This window comes from Colossoma macropomum, unplaced genomic scaffold (assembly GCF_904425465.1).
Source record: "Colossoma macropomum unplaced genomic scaffold, Colossoma_macropomum, whole genome shotgun sequence".
Taxonomy (NCBI): Eukaryota; Metazoa; Chordata; class Actinopteri; order Characiformes; family Serrasalmidae; genus Colossoma; species Colossoma macropomum.
The window spans coordinates 16,232,207-16,254,225 of NW_023494789.1; the positions used below are offsets into that span (position 1 = coordinate 16,232,207).

The 22,019-nt window shown below is 38.6% G+C and overlaps 1 protein-coding gene across 12 annotated transcripts in view; it reads right to left on the minus strand.

Moving 5' to 3' along the window:
- dlg1 (discs, large homolog 1 (Drosophila)) overlaps nt 1-20,944 on the minus strand; it is a 163,567-nt gene extending 142,623 nt beyond the window's left edge. For all 12 annotated transcript variants that reach the window (XM_036570288.1, XM_036570287.1, XM_036570286.1 and 9 more), the window contains exons 1-3: nt 20,317-20,944; nt 19,796-19,927; nt 9,917-10,095 (exon numbers count right to left, since the gene is read on the minus strand). In XM_036570288.1, coding sequence (XP_036426181.1) covers nt 9,917-10,095; nt 19,796-19,927; nt 20,317-20,335 — 330 coding nt within the window. In that variant the 5' untranslated portion in view covers nt 20,336-20,944. The remainder of the gene's footprint in view (nt 1-9,916; nt 10,096-19,795; nt 19,928-20,316) is intronic.
- Between the last annotated feature and the right edge of the window lie 1,075 nt (nt 20,945-22,019).

Here is a 22,019-nt window from a genome sequence, read left to right on the forward strand (position 1 = left end):
AACGTAAATTTACAACGGTTATACCTGTTATTAGATCAGTGTTGTGAATAAGGCACAATAAATTTCATGCAGATTTGTAATTAATGCTTGATTAATTATCTGTTATTATTTTATTATTTATTTGTTTGTTTTAAGCTAGACTATTCAACCACAAAACTGCTGAAAATGTCCAAAAGAAATAGAAATATATGAAGAGGTCAAATGAGAGCATACATACAGGTCACCATTCAGCACAAATCACCTTTAAAACCCAAAGCACAGAGGACTGTCCACAAGCACATTCACAAAGAATATAACTCAGAATTATTCTCACTCTGTCCAGGTCAATGATATGCAATATGTCCAAAAGTTTGTAGACACCTGCTCATCCAATGTTTCAAAGGTACTAATAGGGAGTGTGTCCCCCCTTCTGCTGCAGTAAGCCTTTACTCTTCTGGAAAGGCTTTACACTAGATGCTGGAAGATTGCTGTGCGAATCTGATTGCATTCAGCTACAGGAGCCTTACTGACATCAGCTACTGATGTTGGATGATTAGTTCTCTATCACAAACGCCACTCAAGCTCATCCCAAAGGTACAGGATGCTCCTGCGTCACTCCAGAGGATGCAGTTCCACGGCTCCACTAAAGCCCAATGCTGTGGGCTTTACACCCCTCTAGCCAATGCTTAAGACTGAGGATGGTGACCTTAGTCTTACAAGTGGCTGCTCCAGAGCATCCTATTCTATTAAGAATGCTTTTCTATGGATATTATACAAACAGCCCATGCACAACTGAACACCTGTCAGCAATGGGGCACCATAAAGTAACATAATTCATTATTTAGAAGGGGTTTGGACACTTCTGGTGTAATCATTACTCAATTGTTGGTGTTCAAGAAACTTAATAATGCAATACAACTGTCTGTTAAACTGAGGTTAAATTCAGCTCCAGTAAACAGAATTAAAAACAATTAGGTAAAATTTGGATGTTACTAAGTCACTTATTACTGGCCACATGGTTGGCAGTGAAACTAACTGGACCACTGAAGGAAAAAAGCTATTCCAAAGCAAAAGGACCACCACAACTCTTCACTGCCCATCATTTTTTGCCACAACTACTTAGCAATAACATATTTGGTGCTTTACTGTTTTAATGAAAACTTTACTTCTTCCATATCAAATAATAACAACAGTCAGACAGAAGAACTAATCACCCACAGCATCCTAATGCACGTTACTCTTCAAGGCAAGACACCAGAGGTGATTAGGGCAATTGTTTTTAAGACAACAGATACCATAGTCACTCAGTGAATAATTATATTTGAAAAAGTATTTATTTTATTTTTTATATATTTGAAGATTTTGCAAAAATTACATGTAGATAAGCAAATAACATTATCTAATTAATATATATATACTAGGGGTGGGAATCTCTAGGCACCTCACGATTCGATTACGATTACGATTCAGAGGGCTGCGATGCGATTATGAAACGATTATCAATGCATCTCGATGCATCTTTTTTTCTATATAGCATTTATATTTTCTCACTGTGTGAGCTCAAGTTTCGAGTTCAAGTTTCAAGTTTATTTGTCATTTGCACAACATGTCAGGACATTTATGCATGGAAATGCTTGTGGTGAGGCTCAGCTACACTCTACAGAAAGTAAATAAGTGAAAATAAAAATACAAGAAAAACCAACTGAAATTTTAAATATTAAATATACACAAAATATACACAGAATATAGAGACAATATACATTTTAAAGTGACTAAGTGACTCAGTGTTATTGGTATTTAAAGTGACTTGGTACTTTTAAAGCAAAGTATTTGTAATGATCCATAATGAATTTATTTCCAATATCTTTTTAAATAAAACAAATGGAAGTGATGTGGCAAGTGAACTAGAAGGCTCTCATTCAGTGCTCTTGTTTGGAGCACGAGAAGCTGCTGCTACTCATCTGTGAAATAAGATCCAGTGGTGATGGATGTCCACGCAGCACATGTTACAGCTATTCTGCCCGTTTTCTTCAGTGATTTTATAACTTCGGTTTTGGTCTCGTTGTAGAGAGTTGGGGGATCGCTGTGTCAGTAAAGTATCCCCGAGACGGGACGTGTGCAACATAGCGCGAAAGCCCTGTTTCGCAATTACTGAGAACCGGCGTACAGACTGCAGGTCACCTAGCAGCGATGCGTTATTCACATTTATAAGCAGCGCAGTTGGTTTCCTGGTACGTTAAATCTGCAACAAGAGACTGTCACACACTAAAAAGTGGCGAAGCCACTATGTTAAACGATACTTTAAAAACACAAAATGAAAACACATAATACTACAAAATGTAGTGTAAATCTAGCTGTGAGAAATATTCTAAGAAATAATTCTGCAATATCCTAAAGAATATGCTCAGGAATTAAGATGTGAAATTTCATGAATGCGGGTATTCTAGAAAATGAGATTTCTGATTCTGAATGTAAAGAAAAGCAGAAAGAAAAAAACTTTTTTTTTTTAAAAAAAAAAGGAACTAAATTTAACACTAAAATTTAAGAAGCAGTCTCAGAGCCCCATTAAATCTGTAAATTTCTAGAAACTCCAAAGCGGATGTGAATTAACCAAACACATTGAAATGACCATATTTCTGTTGAGTGTTGACATTTTTATGATTACAGCCTCAGTGAAGACATGTTATAGATGCAATTTCTCCAAAAAACAGAAAAATGATGGGGCCAGGCCTGAAGAGTCTTCTTTTAATTAACAGTGACACCTCATCTATATTTTCAGTCGCGTAAAAAAAAACCAACAAAAAAAATCACAACAGTAATTAAACCCCAGAGTGCCATCTTAGTCAAAGTCTCCACGTTTTCCATTTCGCAGAGATGGCTAAGAAAAGGGCAAACCACTCAGTAAAGCCAAACTAATGCGGGGGGTGTAAAATCTCAGTGAAAGCACAATACACCTTTATAAAAGAGTGAGGAAAACGCACATCTGTTCTGGTAGTACTCCCACTGCTCTTGAGATGCAAACTATGAAAACACACTCACTTTTCTTCTTGATTGCTGAGATTAACCAATCCAATTACTTTTAATCACAATTTTAGCAGTTGTAACTATGAACCTAATAGAAGTTAATGTGCATCTAGCACACAGCACAGGACAGAGGGAAACAGCAGGGAGTGAAGCTGCTGAAATATGGGTCAACATGTGATTGGATGAAGTGATCAGAAATTCGGAAGCAGCCGGTGGAAGGTCAGGCATGGCAGACTTTAAAGGAAGAACATGAGTGGTTAAGTCCCAGGGGGCTGCGCTGGGCTACATGCATGCCACTGTGGCTGCACAGATGTTGTTCTTTTGCCCTTGCGTGCACACACACACACACACACACACACACACATGACTCACTCGCCAAGGAGCAAACACACTTGGTGCACATTATATAAAATCAAGCTTTTACATATTTCATGGGCATGTACGAATGGGCACAGATGAGCGGCCCTCTCCGGAGCAGCCTACTTGGGCTGCCTTCGCTCTAAATTATATCTGTTACAATTCCACCGCCCCCTTAACGTATTCTAAAGAGACCCTATAAGTAGGTTTGAGCAGAGCTGAATTATACATCCGCAAACTCTGATAACAGATGCAACCACAATGATTCATCCTACACTTTATGTTTTACTCATAGCACTTAGAGTGAATCACTGTATAGTCAGAAAAGTATGCTTTCCAGTCTATTATCAATGAATGAATTTTCATGAATGATAAATGTATGATGCATTTACAACGCATGTAGCTGATGTCCACTTTAACCACCAAGTCAAAGAAAGCAAAGGAATTCAAGCCACAGTCCTGCTAGACATCTATTTCTAGTCTTTAAGCCCAATCTATTAAGCTTAGACAATACTGTAAATTTAGGCAAACGATTATTCCTATAATTCTGTGGAAAAGCATTATAATTGTGATCCAACTGCAGTCACAAAGTACTACATGTGAGCGCTACAGCGCCTTCACCTATAGCTTGCATGTTCTTTTAATATAATTGCCATAAAATTACCAACTGGGCTATTTCATAAAATTGATTAATAATTTATAACTTATTAAGAATTTATTACAGAACTTATTTTGCTTACAGCAATAATCAATAATATTAATTGTTGGCCCAAAGCTACTAATTACTAATGAAAATTACAACCATATAGTAGAAGTTTCTCCAAAACTGTGGTATGCATCTTTTTATTCAACACATCTGGCCTGCCTGGACAATTTCTCTCGGCCGTTTCTAGAGAAAATGTGCCATCAACCTAAATACTCACTAGAGCTAGGGCAGCTGAGAGAGCAAAGCCTGCTTGCACCACATCCATACATTTACAGTGCACAGAGAATCACTACTTACGTGTGCTCACACTGCCTTTATCACGATGTCTGAAGGTTATTATCTATTACACCTAAAGGCATTTTTGCTGCCTAAAATACACTCACAACTTCATACTGCACTGCAAGAGAAAAGCATTTCAAAAAACACCTAATGGGGTGCAGCCACTTCCAATTCCCATGAATCCTAACACACTACACAATCCTGAAGCTGTTGCACAGTCACGGGATTAGGAATTCCATATTAAATTCCATATTAAAGAGAGAAAAAAACAGACAAAACTTGTCCACGTGCATCAGCTCCCTCTTACCTTAGTGGTGACGATGCATAAGCAGTCCATGCTTTAGCATCCAGGCTGCACTCACCGCCTCCTGCGAGTCATTTCAGCCGTGTGTGCAGCACCGGCACCGGCGTGTATGAATATGTGCGCGCGCGCACATGAAGCGCGCGATCAACTTCTTCAACTGCTTCAGCACGAGACGCGTCCACACGGCACCTATGTGCGCGCTCACCGAGTGCACTTTACTGATGGAGAGATCGACTCGGCTTACTGAACCGATTCTTTCGAACAATCAGTTGATTCCAAGATTCACAGATAGGTTAACGTTATTCTCATCTCCTTTGGACACACAAAACGCGCACATAACTGAGGAGGAGCTGGACACCGACTCTTTAAAAGCTCAACAGCCAACAGACAGAAAATGTAAGATGATTCAAGCAGGCCGTTCTTAATACCATGCACTGCGACACGCGAGTTCATAAGGTTGAACAGCTAAAGACTGTTGCATTTTTACTACAAGTGTTCAGACAGCGCGGAGGTAAATGCCGCATAGACGTTACAAAAAAGTTTGATTCGGTAGGACTTTTTGAATCGGCTGGCTCGAATGATAGAAAAGAACCCGTTCGAAAGAACCGATTCTGGAACGAATCGGTACATCGCTCCAGCGCGGTGCACGCGAGCTCCACGTGCAGTCGGAGCAAAGATGCGCAGAAAATAAGAACGACAAAAGGAAAAGAGTTTACAGATTTAATACAAAGAGCAAGTGGACTTAGTTATTTGAAGCATGTTTTCCTGTTTGCAACGGGAGTAAACGTGAAAACGACGATTCATTTACAAACCCCACAGACTTCAGAGCGTCGCGAACAGCTAAAACAAGCAGAATTCACTCGAATAGCACGATGTTACCAACATATTGCAGCTCAATCAAACCCCTAAAAGGATTTATAACAAAATGTAAATGAGTAAAAAGTAGATCAACTGCCTCAAATAGTAAAGTGAGGTAAAAGCATTAGCATTTAGAAATAAATGCTCGGGAGAGCTACAAATTTACTAACTGTACTTACATACAGGTGAGTAAACACAGCTAGCTGCTACTCAGTTTGAGTCATGCTAACTTCCAGTCTATGAGTATGTTGGTTTGTAACAGGCCATCCAAAACTTGATAAAAGAAAATCTATATAAGATTTTAGTCATTTAAGGCCGTTTGCAGTTTCAGAGCATCACATGTCAGTTTAAGGGAGCAGAATTAACCTAAAAATATGAAAAAAGTGATAACTAATAACACTGCAGTGCCACTCCTCTATGACTCAGCCTGCTCCAAATGTTTTAGTTTTCCCGCTAGATTTTTATAAAACTAGCTCTCATTAGAATTAAGAGGCACTGCAAAGCTGAGCTTACATGACACAGTGCAGTTACCCATCCTCCATCATTCCACTCATCTGCTTTCAGCCCACAGTATTCTGGTAATGCTGTCTCATGCGAGGCCTTCTACATGAGAAGTGCCTGGATCAGTCTGAGTAGGTACAGAGACACATGAGCAGAAGTGGGCAGATGAGCCTAAAACCATCCTGAAGAAAAAGTATTATTTCTTCAGTGGAATAATGACTGAGGTAAAGCTAGGCATCAAAAACATGAGAAAAAAGAAAAAACAACAGGACATCAAATAAGCACTAAGTACTAAAGTTCTTTATAGATATGCAGCAGAACCTGCACCATTTATCGGCACAGGAATCTTGTCAGGTAATATTCTGTTCATTTTAGAATCATTTTGGTCTAAAACAAAATGCTAAAGCTGCAAAGTGAGAGATATGAGCAACAGTAAAACTAGTCTTAACCAACAGAACAAACTGAAATAAACCTAAAAAAAAAGGAATTAGGAACAAAATGTGAAGGTCTAAAAAGGAAACCGAGTGACGAGTATATTTGAGAAGAAGTCAAAGTATGAGAATTTGAAAACAATTGGAAAATAAATAAACAAATAAAAGTATAAATAATAGAATGATATTTATTTATATAAGTACAAATCAATAAATAAGCTTTGACTATAAATGCAGTTTGGGATGTGTTAATCATGCTGATTTAAAGTATGCTCTTACACTCTCTGTTAGTAAGAGACAATCTGATACCTACTGAATTTATTCAGTAACATTAAACTTCTATGAGAGCTGTTTAGGTCCACAGGCAGCAACTGATAAAGCTAGATCCGTCTAGGTTATTGCTCCAAGAATAAAGCATTAACTTTTTCAGATATGTATCAGATATGTTCATATCTCATAAAGGGTCAGGCAAATAGTAGTTCCAGCTTTAGACTTCCATACACCAGGTTCAAGTACAGTTTCTTGTAGAGGTCTGCGCAGGACTGTCCTTTCAGTCCCGTGCCCACCTGCTCCCACCCGCTCGTGCAGAAAATCAGAATCATTTGTCCCGCTCCACCCGCAACCAAAACATTTTGGCCCACTCTTGCCCGCGCAGTTCCGTCAAGGCAAACTGACATCCAATATCTGACATGTCTGTTCACAAATACGTTACCCTCTGCTGAAATAACACAGCAGACATAGTCATCAGGCTCACTGTGGAGTAACTTCACTAAATGCCACTTAAAGTGGAAAACTGAACCACAGAATAGTTATTTTTGATGTTTTGCTGGGCAGCTGTGGCTGTCGAACTGAAGGCTTTGCAACTCTTTAGAATGACTTCATTCATTTTAACTGTTTTACTGTTATGTTATACTGTTTATATATTTGATTTAAGTGATTGTTCCCCTTTATTTAGGCTATTCATTCATTTGCGGGATTTCTCTTCATGCGTGCTTCCACCTGCTCCCGCAAGCTTGTTTCCTGCAAGTTCCTGCATGCAACACTGAAAATTAGTCATGCACCGCAAGACATTGTGGCAGCTCCCGCGGTTCCCGCACTCCAGTTTCTTGCGTGATCTGTGTGCAAAATAGGGAACTGTCCCTGGATTATCTTTATTTAAAGCTACACTATGTAATATTTGGGGATTTGGAGACTTCTCTGGAAATGTGTAATTGCACCCAAAGCACAAAAGAACATTTTGTAACGTCAGTTGTGCTTCAGTTCCCTTCCCTGAGGGGATGAATCTGATGATTGTGAGTGTGTTGAAAGAGCATTCAAAGAGAACTCAGTCAAAACCTGGTAAAGAACATGGCTTCTAGGATGTGTGTGAATTTCCTACTGCTCTCATCGTATCTTCATCAGTGTAATGTTGATTTTGCATTTAAGACCTAAACATCGAGCTGGACCTACTGTCTGGGCCTGTGAGTGTGAAGTTAATACATTAAGGCATATGACATGGTCTGAAAAACTCCCACTTAATCCAAATGACTTTTCTGACTTTTAAATTATTGTTTTAGGTTTTAGAGGGTGACTCGCAGCAGCGCACAGACACCATATTTTAGCAAGTTTTCCAGACTCAATAATGCTACCTCTTTCATTTTTTTTCCCAGACAATCTTACATATGCAGCTTTAAGCTTAGTTAAGATTGGGGAGAAAAATAAAAATAAAATAAAACAGATGCAATTGAAAATGCAGAGAAGCAGATTCCAGGATTATGAGAGAAACTCTCATGCAGCGCACTCTAAACATTAGGCATGTAATTACGAACACCACTACAGCAAACTCAATTTGGACTCGTTTCATTTGCAATCACCTCAGGCATTTTAGTAATACGCCTCAATAAATGGCTCATTTGTATGCAGTCTTTTCCCCATGTGAATTCTTCAGGAGTTTACACACGGAAGTGTCAAGAGCTCTACTGGGCTGTTTACCTGTTTTAAATCTGCATCCTCTTTCTTACATGTCTTACATTTCTTAGGCTTGACGGAAGGCATGTTCCCTGCTTCTATCCTCACCCTTCCTCCTTACAAGTTTGTAGAGCAGATTTCTTGATCCTTTTCAAGCCATCAGACAATAAGCCTGTTAGATCCTTTCAATAATGAACACGGTGTCACATTTTCTATAAATACAACAATTAGATTTGTGGAGAGAAACCACACCAGCCAATAAATCAAGCTCACACCCTGCTGTCACGTGCTCGTTGAATAGAGCGGAATGTGTGGGAGGGGTTTCCAATGGCACTGACGTACTGTGCCAAGCAGACTGAGAGTCATCCAGCACTCAGGCTTTCCACTGTCAGAGCGGAACACTTACATGTACCTTTGAGATGGAGCAGAATGGGAGCTCTACGCCCACTGAGAGCGGCAGACTACTTACTGTGGCATCTAACTCCAGAGAAAACTCCCCCTTTGCACAAGTAATATTTCATAAAGGAAAAGCCAAGATGGCTACTGGAGTGCTATTTTTCAAAGGAACAGAAAGAGAGCACTTGAAATTTACTGCTAGACTTGTGTTTCTTGCATCCTGTTTACAGGGACTAACTGTGCTGTCTCAGTGTAACCAGGTAAAACTTCTCAAAGCCTAATGGGCATGTCTGTAGAGCCATATAAATGTGTAAATAAAAGATAACATCTCAGCAAGTTGTAACACAGCAGGTCTTAATTTAGCACTGCTTGCTGCATCATAGTCTCCTGTTTTTTTGTTTTTAAGCAAGTTTGCAATGAGCAGACAATAAGCTGAATCACATACTCCAGCAGTCTCCACAATCAGACACTCCTTGCTCTTCCTTCCCATTTGCACAAAACACAGGTTGAGCCAGCTTTCTTGTGAGAACCACTTGCTGAATCAACACAAAGGTACAAAACATAAGCATATTTCAAAATCTTAAAATGGTAGGGATGCTTTGATATAGGAACTGATCAAACCTACTTGGTTTAGCATTATGGAAAATATAACATTTATTTCCTTGGGTTACAACTGCAATAAAATGAATAAAATGTAGCTATTTTAGCATAGTACCCCAGCATCACCCAAACATTTTGCTCTTACGGAGTACAATAAATACATCATCAGATATCCGTTTGAAATATCGGTCAGATCTAAACATGTCCAATGCCCCCTTTTTTTTGTACCAAATACCCATATATTCCAATATCAACGTGCATCCCTTCCTAATGGTGAGCCCAACCAAGTAATCAAGTAAGGACTGAATTCAAACAAAAGGACAAAACAGGATTTCTCAGTTCTCAGCAAGTTGGATAACTTAAGCCCAACATAAGGATTTTCCAATAGGAATGCCCTTTACCATCTCTCTCTTTTCCTGTTGAAAAGGCTTTACTGTAGGCCTAAGTTATTCATCTTCCTAAGCAAGCCTGCTTTGTGAAGACTGTAAGGGGAAATAGATCACCTCTTTTTCAGAACCATTTTCTCAAGCTTACCTCACTTGTAGGAGTAAGGCTGCTGGGCTGTGTTTCTGCTGTTGCACTGGTGCTGGGAACGCTGGTTATATCCCACTGGTTAACAGGAGGAGAAGGAAGAGAAGGCTCTGTTGCGTCGCTGGGTTTTGCACACTCGTCCTGTTTCTCTTGTAAGGTCACTTCATAAAATTCCTGGATGTCTGAAAGAATTAAATATTTGTAAAAATACACTGAAATGTTATTTAATTGGTATACTTGCCTTGTACTTACACGCTTTTATTGGACATTTTACTAGGAATACCTACAATACATGAGCATATTTACATATACAATTACTGACACAGCTGTACCCCATGCACTCGTACCATGTTAGTGCCACTGCTGTGCTGAGAACAAACCACCAGCCAAATATATATGGTCAGCAGTTGCCCCATGGTGGTCCCTTTGTACTAATGGATAGAGTAGATAGCAGGCGATAAACTGTTTAGCAACAGATGGACTGGCTAAAGCTACAAACCTTCAAAGTGCACCTTTATGTACATTAATCTGATAAAATGGTCAATGTCAATGACTGTAGGTACAGATAGGTGTCCCTCATGAACTGGCAAATACAGTCTTGTTCCATTGTCAGAGACCACTTAATTCATTTCCAGTCAAAAAGGCTATTAAATACACATTAATTATTTTTCAGCAGAAAATTACACAGAATCCTGCACAAGCGAATTATCATTTTTTTTATTATCCAGTGTATTGATTTTCTTCTCTCTCAAAGATGAAAGCTGTAAGCACTGTTTATCTGAGGTGACAGTTCTGGTGGTCTTCCAGGTCTCAGCCAGTTATTAGGAGACCCATTTTCGGTATAATTTTTAATAATTTCTCAGTACCTACAGGCACTGCGATCATTTGTTTCAGAAAGGCTGGATAAAAAGACCTGAACAAACCGCCTTACACAAGCATCTCTGCCAGGAAGTTGTAGATATGCTGCTCGGACAAACAGTGAGCAAGAGAAACAAAGTACATGTCAGATCAAAGGCAGTCTGGAAAATCTTCTGTAGCCAGAGGACCGCAGCCTCCAAAGATGCTCAGAAAAACAGATGGAAAAACTAGCTCAGGAAAGCTCAGTGGTGGGCTACCTGGTAAGGAGAACTACAGTGATCTTGTAACTGATCACTGCACTTCACAAGTATGATTATGAAGGTTTTTCTTCATCCTTCATGTTCATATCTTTAATATGTGCATCAGCAGATTCTTGTCTACAACTTGTAAAGATTTTAAACTTTTTTTTCATTATTACTACTTTATGTATTTATTTTTATTGCTGTATATACCAAGACTGTCAGAGGTTTAGTTTACACCTGGCTGGCACATCATGAATGAGCAATAAGATGAAAAGTTACAAGGAACTTACTACAAAAAATAAAACCATAAAACGACATATTATGTAAGAAATAAAAGAGTATAAAACATATCAACATCAAAAACAATGTGCACTCCAGCAAATGCAAGTCACCCAGCAATTGCTTAAAATGACTCATTAAAAGCCAGGGTCTTTCCATTGTCAGGTCTTAAAAGCCTGTGCTATTTGTTGAAAGCTTAAATGCAAACCAATCTTTAGAAAGTGTACAATAACTATTTAAGTCAAGTATTTCCATGAATCAGAACAGACAATATGACTCTGGGCAAAAAAGGCTAGACAAATAAAAAAGATAGCAGCTCATTTGTCTTCAAGTTACTAATAAATCTGGTCAGTCTTCTTATACAGTTCAGATGAGGTGTATCAAAAAAGTAGAGTGCTGAGATTCACCATTTGTAAAGGATTCAATGCTTTAGCTTCTAAGGATTTAGCATAAACAAAATATCAATATCAGACAAAGTGAACTATATGATAAAATACACTCAGTAAAGCTAAAGCTCAAATCTCAGTACTGAATACCAGGCTCTTTTTATCTAAAACAGTATGCTTTTGCGTCCTTATACGGGTGCATGAGCGCCAACTAGGGGGGCGACCAAGTGGTGGACCAAGATGTCTGCAGCACAGAATGTTTAACTAGTACTTTGTTTGATAACTGTCATGAATGATGGAACTGGCGAAAATGAATTTTTCATTTTCATTTTATTCATTCTTGTGGATTATTACACTGGCCTGCAGGGCTTGAGGAGAAAAACAAAATCAGCTCTATTCTCTAAAAACCATCTATTCTCTAAATACCATGGTGCTGGGAGGCGCTGAGAGGCTCTGACGCCCTGCTCCATGTATGGCTGTATATGATATCTAGAATAAACATAATCCTACTACAATAACAGAACTGTGGATCCTTTTAAATGTGAAATACAACTCAGAGATAAAGAAAAAGCCATTTAACACTGAACTCCTTACTTTACAGTTAGTGAAGGGTAATTCAGGCCACGTTATCCAGATATACAACACCACTGGAAAATGCTGCTTTCTTTATCAAACAAATGAATTTAAACAATTCTAAATATGAATGTTAAGTCCCAAATCCCATTAGAAACCTTTTATTTTGCAAAAGCATTCACTTCAAAAGTTAAATCACATGACCACAAATTAAATGTAATCTGACTTTATTCAGCTAAAGAATTAGCTTGTGGTGAATGCTCTTTGGATTGATGAAGCTCACTGTGGGACCCCATGTAATGTCAGGACAGAGTCACGATAGCAGAAGTCCTGAAACCACTGCAAGAGGGGAAATCTTTGTGAGGGAGGAGATTAGAATCCACTTCTAAGGTCACGACCTGGTAGTTGTGATTACTGCAGCAGACAGAAAGGCGCAGATGAAGTCAGAGACAGACACAATGAGGAATACCTATTAATATGGACTAATATGGTGTAACAGCTTCATGGTTTACACTGTAGAGCTAAACAAAGTTTAACAGCAGGAGATTTGGAATTTCAAAAGGTCACAGTAGGTTATTAATCCACTGACTTTATTCACCCAAGTAAGTTTATTTGAACACATTATCTTGTTCAACAATGTCTTGGTTAATCATCATTATGACAGCTGAGTGATCTATCCATACGGATAACAGTCTCCACCTCAGAAAACAGGTAAGGCAAATGCAAGCTGAGTTGTTTGAGTAAGGTGGTGGCTTAATTGTGAAAGATATAAAACAGCTCATTTTCTCATACTGTTAATATCAGGTGGGATTTTGTTGACAACTTGAACATTTTAACCAGCAAAAAAATTGGAACAATGACATGAAATGGGAATTTTTTTGTTATATATTCATAAAACCTGCATTTCAGATTAAAAGATGAGCATGAACAGGAGACACAGAATTTCAGCTTTTATTTCTGGAAAACTCTTTCCATACAACCTAAACATTACCAGAAAAAATGTCATTTCTTGGGTCACTCCTCCAGTTTTAGCTGAGCATAAGTATTGCAAGAAATGAATGATAGGTGTTTCTGACTGCTCAGGTGTTCCAAGTTCCCTTAATAATCAATATAAAAAGAGTATGGAACTGGCTCACTGGCCTTCACTGATGATGTAACTGGTGATGGTAGCTGTAGAATGAAGGCTTCCAAACTCACTGAGCTGAAGATCTTAATACAGTAAGACAGTGAACAGAAGCACACTGCACACTGGACCAAAGAGTTCATCAGAAAGGAAAAAGTGGAAATGTTATGGACTGGCCAAGTCAGGCTCCTGATTTCAACCCAATTGAGCGTGTATTTCACCTGAACTCAGAACATCTCTTAAACAAGCACCAATTAAAAGAGGCTGCCATAAAGGCTTAGCAGATCATTCCAACTTTTATTAAAAGACTGTCAAGACTGATGTCAGTGGGTCAAGGGTTTGGGAAGAAACACAAACTTAATTCTGTTTTAAATCTCTGTCCCAATACTTATGCTCAGCTCAAACTGGAGGAGTAAAAACAACAAATCTTTTTTTCACCCAATATGGTTTCTGTTGTATGGAAAACACTGCACAAAAATAAAAGCTGACATTCATAACACTCACCTGGTACAGAAAAAAAAATTCAATATGTTATTAAAACCATTTTTTTTCCAATTAGGGAAAGTTCCTAAAGCAGTCGGACTACATCATCACTTACAAATAAACAACTGAGCTTCTTTCAACCCTTAAAGTCTAATATGCCAAATCTATGGTTATTTTTACAAAGCAGGTAAAAGTGGCCCAAATCTGATTTTCTCACCAAATACGATTTTTTTGTTTGGCTGTTCATATTATCTTTTAAATGTGACCTAAATGTAACATTAGTCTGAACAGATCACGCTCCCAAACTGACCCGCATGCGCAAAAGAACAATGCTTCACATTGCTTCATGTGCCTCATCCAGAGGTAAACAATCATGTCTGCCAACGAACGCCAGTCACTCCCGGAGGGTTGAGTTTCATCTTCGCCAGCATCACAGAAGTGATCATGAAGCTTCACTGACTAGCAGCTGGGCTCATCACTCAGAATGTGTTCGAGCTCACAGTAGAAAAGTCCTCGGTTTCTTTAAACTTTGCTTTCAGACTTTTAACTGTTCCTTGATGCTGCAGCCTCGTTCTCCTGCAGCTGCATTCAATCATTTCTTTCAAAACACAAAACGGTTGCGATAAGTCTCTTCTAATCTTTTAGTACAGAAACATCAGCCTAAAGGTTTATGAGCTCTCGGCAGCACGAAATTATGACGATTGTCGATTTGGATTGATGTAAAAGTCGCATGAATCTGGCTGTTCAGACTGAGTCGCACTGCCGCAGATCGGATACATATTGGATATCGGTACCACATATGAAAGCGTCTCAAATCGAAATTAAAAATGTCCAATTATACATGTTTTTTGCTGTTCAGATAACACAAAGATGACACATCTGTGTCACATATTAAGAAAAGGATTTTTACCACTTTTATCTGCTGTGTAAACATTGCCTAAATCTCCAGTCTTCCCTGGACTTCAAACGCATAGACTTAACACGCAAGTGAAAAGTCTACAGGGCCTTATGGCGGTCTAATTCTGCTATTCATCAGTAAAGGGGAAAACACAGACTCCTGCAAACCTCCAGACACAGGATTCAGCAGACTTTACTAGCGAAGTTACCCAAAATACCAAAACACGTTTGATGGCATTAAAGAAAAAAAGAGGAGTGACAAAAAATAAATAAAATTTTGAGACAAACGAAGGACATCTTTCAAAGTAAAAACCAGTTTTCCACATCACTATCAGCCATAGAAGAGGGTCAAGCTTAAGTTCCCTCTCTTTAGCAGTTTTTATAGCACACAGCCATGTAGTCTCACAGATTCAACATAATGATGTTAAGCACTTCAATATCCCTGGGGCCAGAGGCTGGATATTTAGATTGGGGAATAAGTTTCCTTGTTTTGTGTAAGACATCCAAAACCAGTAAAATCATGTTGGATTCTGTTGAGTCTCGCTGCTGCTGCCAAGCCACAAAGCTGAGATTCCTTCACATTTAACGGAACACTCTTTCTAAAGTTTACCTGATACACCTCTGCAGGCACCTGTGGCTCTGTCATTCAGTCCTAAAATCCCTACCCAGCTCAGTTTACCTACTCCACACCTAAAGCACACAAACACACTGTGTGCACAGTCCTTTCACCCACGCAGACTTGTGTTCTGTGAAAATAGTCTATGAATGTAGGTTTTCACTAAAGACGTAAAGGGCCCATATCCTACATTTTTCTAGTATTTTACATTTTCCCCTGGTTTTATGTACTGAAAACAGTCTTAAACAAACTGGGCAAATGTATCATCTCAGCTATAACAAAACCTCTTTCAGCAAAGCAACATTATAGAAAAAAGCAGTACAACCTTTATTGTACATTAATTGTGCATCTAATAATATTGTACACTTTATTCCAAGTAATCTGGATATTTTCGGTTTGTTCATTTCTTATGAAATGCTCAAGGTAAAAGGCAGCTGGCAGCTGTCAAACTATGAAAAATAAATGAATCTGAAAATAATTATAGTTAGTATAGTTAGGTTTTTGATATGACACTATCATTACGTTGAGTAGTCTCCTGTCTGTAAACATGGGCTGACAATTTAGATAATAAAAGGAAAGTAAATACTGGAATGCCACCAAGGGGCAGTCGCTAACAACACTTACTGACTGACACGTTAGAAGACCCATGACTACACAGGCTTTAGCACATTACTAGTGAGGAACTAGTTTTCCACACCCAGTGCAACAAGGTATTGTTCAGAATATCACAATACAAAGAACAGCACAGTGATTGAGGAAGTACACTGAGCCGTAGGTCCTGGTGCTGGGCAGCAATGTACACACCTGCTGACTTATTGCCAGGACACAAGTGAATATGTAGAGGCAGTGCCCATAAAGAATGCTGCTTTTGATTATGAGTTATTAAAAGCACATAAGTATCATTACACAACAAATGACAAGCCCACCTCATGAATCTGGTTGAAGAATTATTTGAGAACCTTGTCTTGGTGTATGACTCAGCTAAACTTCAGCTTAAGCCAACAGACAGACAACTTGTTACTCTGCTTCTATACAAAACACAATTCATGGTTCAATGATGGTAAGTTGTCTAGGTCCTATCACTATCCCCAAACAGAAGCAGTCAGCCTTACGCTCTCTTTGCTTGTTGCGTAGGACCCCGCAAATTAGCCAGGCGCCCTTCTTCTCCCTTGGGTCAAAACTACTTATTAATATTATTATTAACTTCAATGAGAGGATGAAGCAGAACTATCCATTTGGTCACCAAATAAACAAACAAGCAAACAAACAAACAAACACCATGAGAGTGAATTACGGGAACAGCGATCAGGAAGACTTGTGTTCTCTCCTCTCCAAGTTTAATGTCTGCAAATAACAGTAAAGTTTAACAAACAGAAGTGTGCAACGTTTGATAAAAACTAGTGGGCAATGGTGTTACTGCAGCTCTAAGAAGATAACTGCATCGCACAAAAATGTGTTCATATGCATATGGGCGAAATGAAACTCGCTCTGCAGCAGCAGCCTCTAAGGAGTCCAGTCCAATCCAGTCCAGACAATATATGGATGTTATGGCACACTCCTCACAGGAGCTCATCATTAAAAAAAAAGACTAATGAAAAGTGGAAAGCAATGGATTGACATTGACTATTGATTAAATGTTGAATTTAAAATGTTGATTAACTGGGCATACTGGGCAATGTGGATGCACATCTCTCAGTAAATAACAACCATCAAGTATTCAGTTAAGTAATAATATGAATAATATTTTATATTTGAAAATGTATAAAAGGAAACTGATACATTGATCTGATTTCCATTTGACAAATATTGTTTGTTTATACCTCATTCCATTCTATATAGGTCGACTTATTCTTAGACTGACAGAGCAAATTGCTTTAAAGGAGGGAGGATTGTAGTGGGATCACTGGGGTGTCAGTTTTGACTGTGTGGCAATTGAAAGTGCTTTACATGGCTCATGGGTCAGGTAAGAGGGCCCCTTTGCAGAATTTTACTTAGGTACCATGGACCAGGTCAGGACCGGCTCTGTCTCCAAACCGTAACACTGCTAGCATTGTAACTGGTATGAAGTCTTTCACAATGGAATGCAGCTTTTAGTTTTCGCCAGACATAATAGGACCTAGTGTAGCTCAGATGTTGCTGTTGGAAAGACTTTGGCTAATCTGAGACTCTCAGGAATACAAACCTTTTTACATTAAAAAAATATATGGCCCTCACTGAGGCTGGTGGAGTCATGGAGCCCAAAGCCTGGCCTTTTTTTCACCTTGTTAGCTCACATCCCTGGTCATATTAAACATGATTCATCACATCATCCAGTTTAAAAATGCTCATGACTTTTGAACACCTCTAAAATATCTAATTCATTTATTACATCATAACGCACCAGCAGGAGGGAGAAAATGACATTAACCAATAATATTATGTTTCACCTCCCACTTCCACAACCCAGATCTTTCATCAAGCAAAAAAGTTGTTAGCTCAGAGATCCTTCCTGACACAAAATTTTTTTTCATCCCAAAAAAGAGTCGCACTGTGATAAAGGTTAAGAGCCCACTACAAAGTTTCCTGTGCTGTAGTAATATTATATATGTATATATAATTATATAATTATATATTAATATAACATTAAGGCATATTACATTAGCCTTTACTAGCCTCATTCTGCCCTGCACTCTGGTATCCTATACATTGCACTGTATTCAAGAGCAACCTAAGGGCATTAAACCACAATGTCTAGAAAACTTTGGAAAGCTCTTACACCTATTTGTATTTTAATATGGTAAAAGCAAGTAAATAATGATCAAGAAACAAGGTCAATGCAAGTTTTGTTGTTTAATATATCACTATTGCAGCTCCAGCAGTAAAGGCGTTTTAAAAAATTGGCTTCCTTGATGTTTACTTTTCTCAAAAGTAGGCAACACTGCAAGGGATTACGTCCCACTCAAACCTGGCACGCAGAAAACAGGGAACAGAAGTGCGTTGTGTGGCGGAGTGAGAGGCAGATGATTACCCTCAAAGTAATCATGTCAGGAGACAGATTACTTCTTTTTGGGCACCATCGCACTCATCTTTGAGACACAGATTAAAAGGCCACAAGTTTATCAGTTGGGAAAAAAAACTGAAGGAATAAGAAACAAATGCAAGCTATGTACGTTTGTGCATTTGGTGCATCACATGAAGAGATTCCACCCCAACAAAGGCTGCAAAGATGCATCACGCAGTACCATAAAGCAAAGAGGAACTGCAGACAACCTAACAAAATTGACACAGCAAATAATTGAAAACTATAGGGGGCCTGTAAGCCTTTCAGAAGCTGTCCGTTATAATTAGACACAGAATCTGAAAGTGTGAAAAAGTGTGTGTGTGTATGATTACACTGCTCGTCACATTACTCATTGCTAATCATTAAGTCATTAAAAAACAGTGTAGAAGATTAAAATGTTATAAACTAGACACCAAAACTTAGACTTATAGTTTATTCACAATCTAAAGTTTTTTGAGAACAAGTTAACACTGTAAAGTAAATGTGCTGTGACTCTACAAAAGGTCTGCAGTGAAAAGAATTCTTGCAAAAATGCAAGTGTCTTTTATTAATTATAAATTAAATATATTTTCCAGTATTTCCTATTGATATGAGGACAACTCATAGCAACAACTCATTATAAAGAGAGTGATCAGACAGTTGATAATTACAATTGCAAAAAGCTTATTAAAAATAAAGAGTTCAATAAAAATTACATAGCTTATCACTTTATCAATGTTTTTCATTTACTTTCCAAACAGGTTAACACCCAACACAAGTATGACCACAGATCCTAATAAAACTTCAGAGTTAACTTTAAATGCAAAGTATTAAACTGTTTTAAACACTAGCCTTGACTGAAAAACTAATTTTCCCCTCACAGAAGCTGGAGAGGAAAATCAGATACTGGTTCACACTTTTCTTTTCAGACCACACCGACATCACTAGAGAGTAAATCACTGATATATTGAACCGCTTTCCTGCTTATCTCCTGCTTTGCTTTTGTTCTACTGCATTAGTTCTGCTTGTTTAAGAGCTCACTAGTCAAATCTAACCACTCTTATTTTCATCTGGTGACATTTTTGTTTCCCAGGCCCAGAATAAAGTGTTAATATTTCTTTAATCCCAATCACAGCCCTGGTCTCGGTCATTGTGATGAAGAGGAAAGAACTCTAAGTTTGAAATGCTGCACGCAAATTCCTTCTGCAGGTGGGAGAAATAGTCAACATTGCTGAAACAGGCTGCTGAGCTGGTGAAACATGTCGTGATGAGGTCAAACCTGTTCCACCATTTCTCACAAATACAAAATAAAAGTGCACAACAGAAGACAGTGCACAAAAAAAAATGTAATAAAAAAATAAAAAACACCTTTAGACTGCCGTACGGTTCGGTGTGCAGGTGCTTACCTATCAGAGCTTGGAAGAGCGAGCTTTGAAAGACAGTGATAACTCTCTCTACGGAGTGCCGGAGCTGAAGATCCTCTGTCTGACTGAGTTTTGCCCTGTACTCCTCCAGGAGCTTCAGGGCATGCTGAGTATCTGAAAAAGGTTCATTCAAATTGGTGGAAGGATAAATTAACCAAGCTGGTCATGCTAGAAAATCATCACTCTTACCAAAATGTTATAGGACTTGTGGAACCCTTTTTGGTGCTATAGAACCATTTTTACAAGGGCTTTTACAGAACCATATACAAGCTTAACAAGATTCAAATCCATTTAACCACCCAAATGCAACCCCATACATTCACATATAACCACAGCCTTTGCTAAGGAACCCTTGAAGAACCCTCTTTTTAAGGGTGTGCGCTATGGTTAAAAGAACATTGCAGCATTAACTGAGGAGAAGATAACACGGTTTTTGACAGACAGTAAAACGCAAAAGCATAAAGTGAAAGCATAAAGTAAGTAACCTACAGCTGGAATCTCACCTTTCTTCCTTACTGGCATGATGGTGAAGCTAAATCCAGGAGATCAGGTCATACACGTGAAAGTGGAAACTTCCGAAAAAGTTGTTTCTAACATTTGACAGTGTGATCCTGAACTTTCCCCACCGTCCAGCAGAGACAGGCTGCAGGCAAAGTGCTCTGAATTTTTAAAAACAAGTTTTAAACTGATCAAACCGATGCAATAAAATAAACCTCCGTAACTTTGGCACCAGTCAGAAGTAGCAGCTCCAGCTCCTCTCACTCCTCATCATCCTACATCAAGGAGATTTCCACAGGCTCAAAGACAAGACTTCTGACTTTAACTCTCTCTCCGAGGGGGATGAATGGAGCAGACTGGTTACAGCCAGCGAGAAGTAAACGACACGAACTGTAATTGGGGGGAAAAAGGAAAACTGTCCCCACACTGTTCAGGCAGAAAGTCAGGCAGAAAGTCGTAGAGGCACAAACAGTAAAGCTGCACTTCACTCCGCCTGTTCCTCTTCGGACATGCTGCAAGAAATCCGGCTCGTACCGCTTCCTCCAGCCGTAAACGTCTCCAAACGAAACTTCTCGCTCTGCCCCTCCTCTACTTTCCTCCAGTGTTGCCGAAAATCCAAACTTTCCTCCAAAATGGCGACCTGGAGATGGAAACACATCACATGATCTGCTCGCCTCCCCTGTCCGCTCAACGGAGCCTCCGCGGAAGAACAGCAAAGGTTTTCTGGAGGCTTTTTCACTCTCAGCCAGGTGAATTCTCACTTTTACTGAGGTATTCTTTGTTTATAAGTGCACTTAATGTACGTGGCTCTTTATAAGACTTCGTGTTTTCAATAACAAGACATGTTAGTTCAGTAGTTCACAGATATTAAGACAAGTTTAACAGTGAGAGGTCGTCTGTGATTTGAGGTAGGGCTGTTTTACATTACATTGTATTATGTTGTATTTTATTATATTACATTATATATTGTATTATATTATATAACATTATTTTAGATGACATTATATTATATTATGTATAGTATCGTTTGAGACAAAGATGCAGTTCTCTGAATAGATATAATTAATTTTTCATTAATAAGTCTCTTTTATTATTTATTTATTTATTTATTAGCTTTGCTTAACTGCTAAGTTAAAATATTTTATTTACTTTTTGCCTTTTTTTTGTACTGGACTAGTAATTCACTCAAGCCTATTACTGCTGATGAAATGACTGTGTGCTAAAGATTATGGTCTCTTCAATGGCCAGATGGCATCTGGCAAAATCCCATCTTGCACGGTACAATTGAGCAAGTGCACTAAATCATAAGCAGACAGGCCTGTTTTTTTTTCCTGTGTCATGACACTGTGCAATCCTTCTGCCAATCAAGCTCCTTTGCCTAAATCCACTTTGAAAGATATGCATGGAGAGAAGCAGACACAGTGACACTGTTCACCTATGAAATGATAAGTGGCTACAGAATTAGAGCTACTAGCTTTCAGTGATATGGCACATGGAGCCATCATGCCATGTCCCACTTTAAAAATGTAATGTTTGTCTTTGTGGTTGTTACCTACATTCACAGACACTACGCTTCTTGACTTTGACGCATGATTCTGAACTTTTTCATTAGGTTCTTTAAACTTAACAAATGTTCTTGTACACTTGCACATCTGGTTTACAAAACTGGTTCTCTAAAATCAACCTGAAAGCAAAATTGACCTTTTTG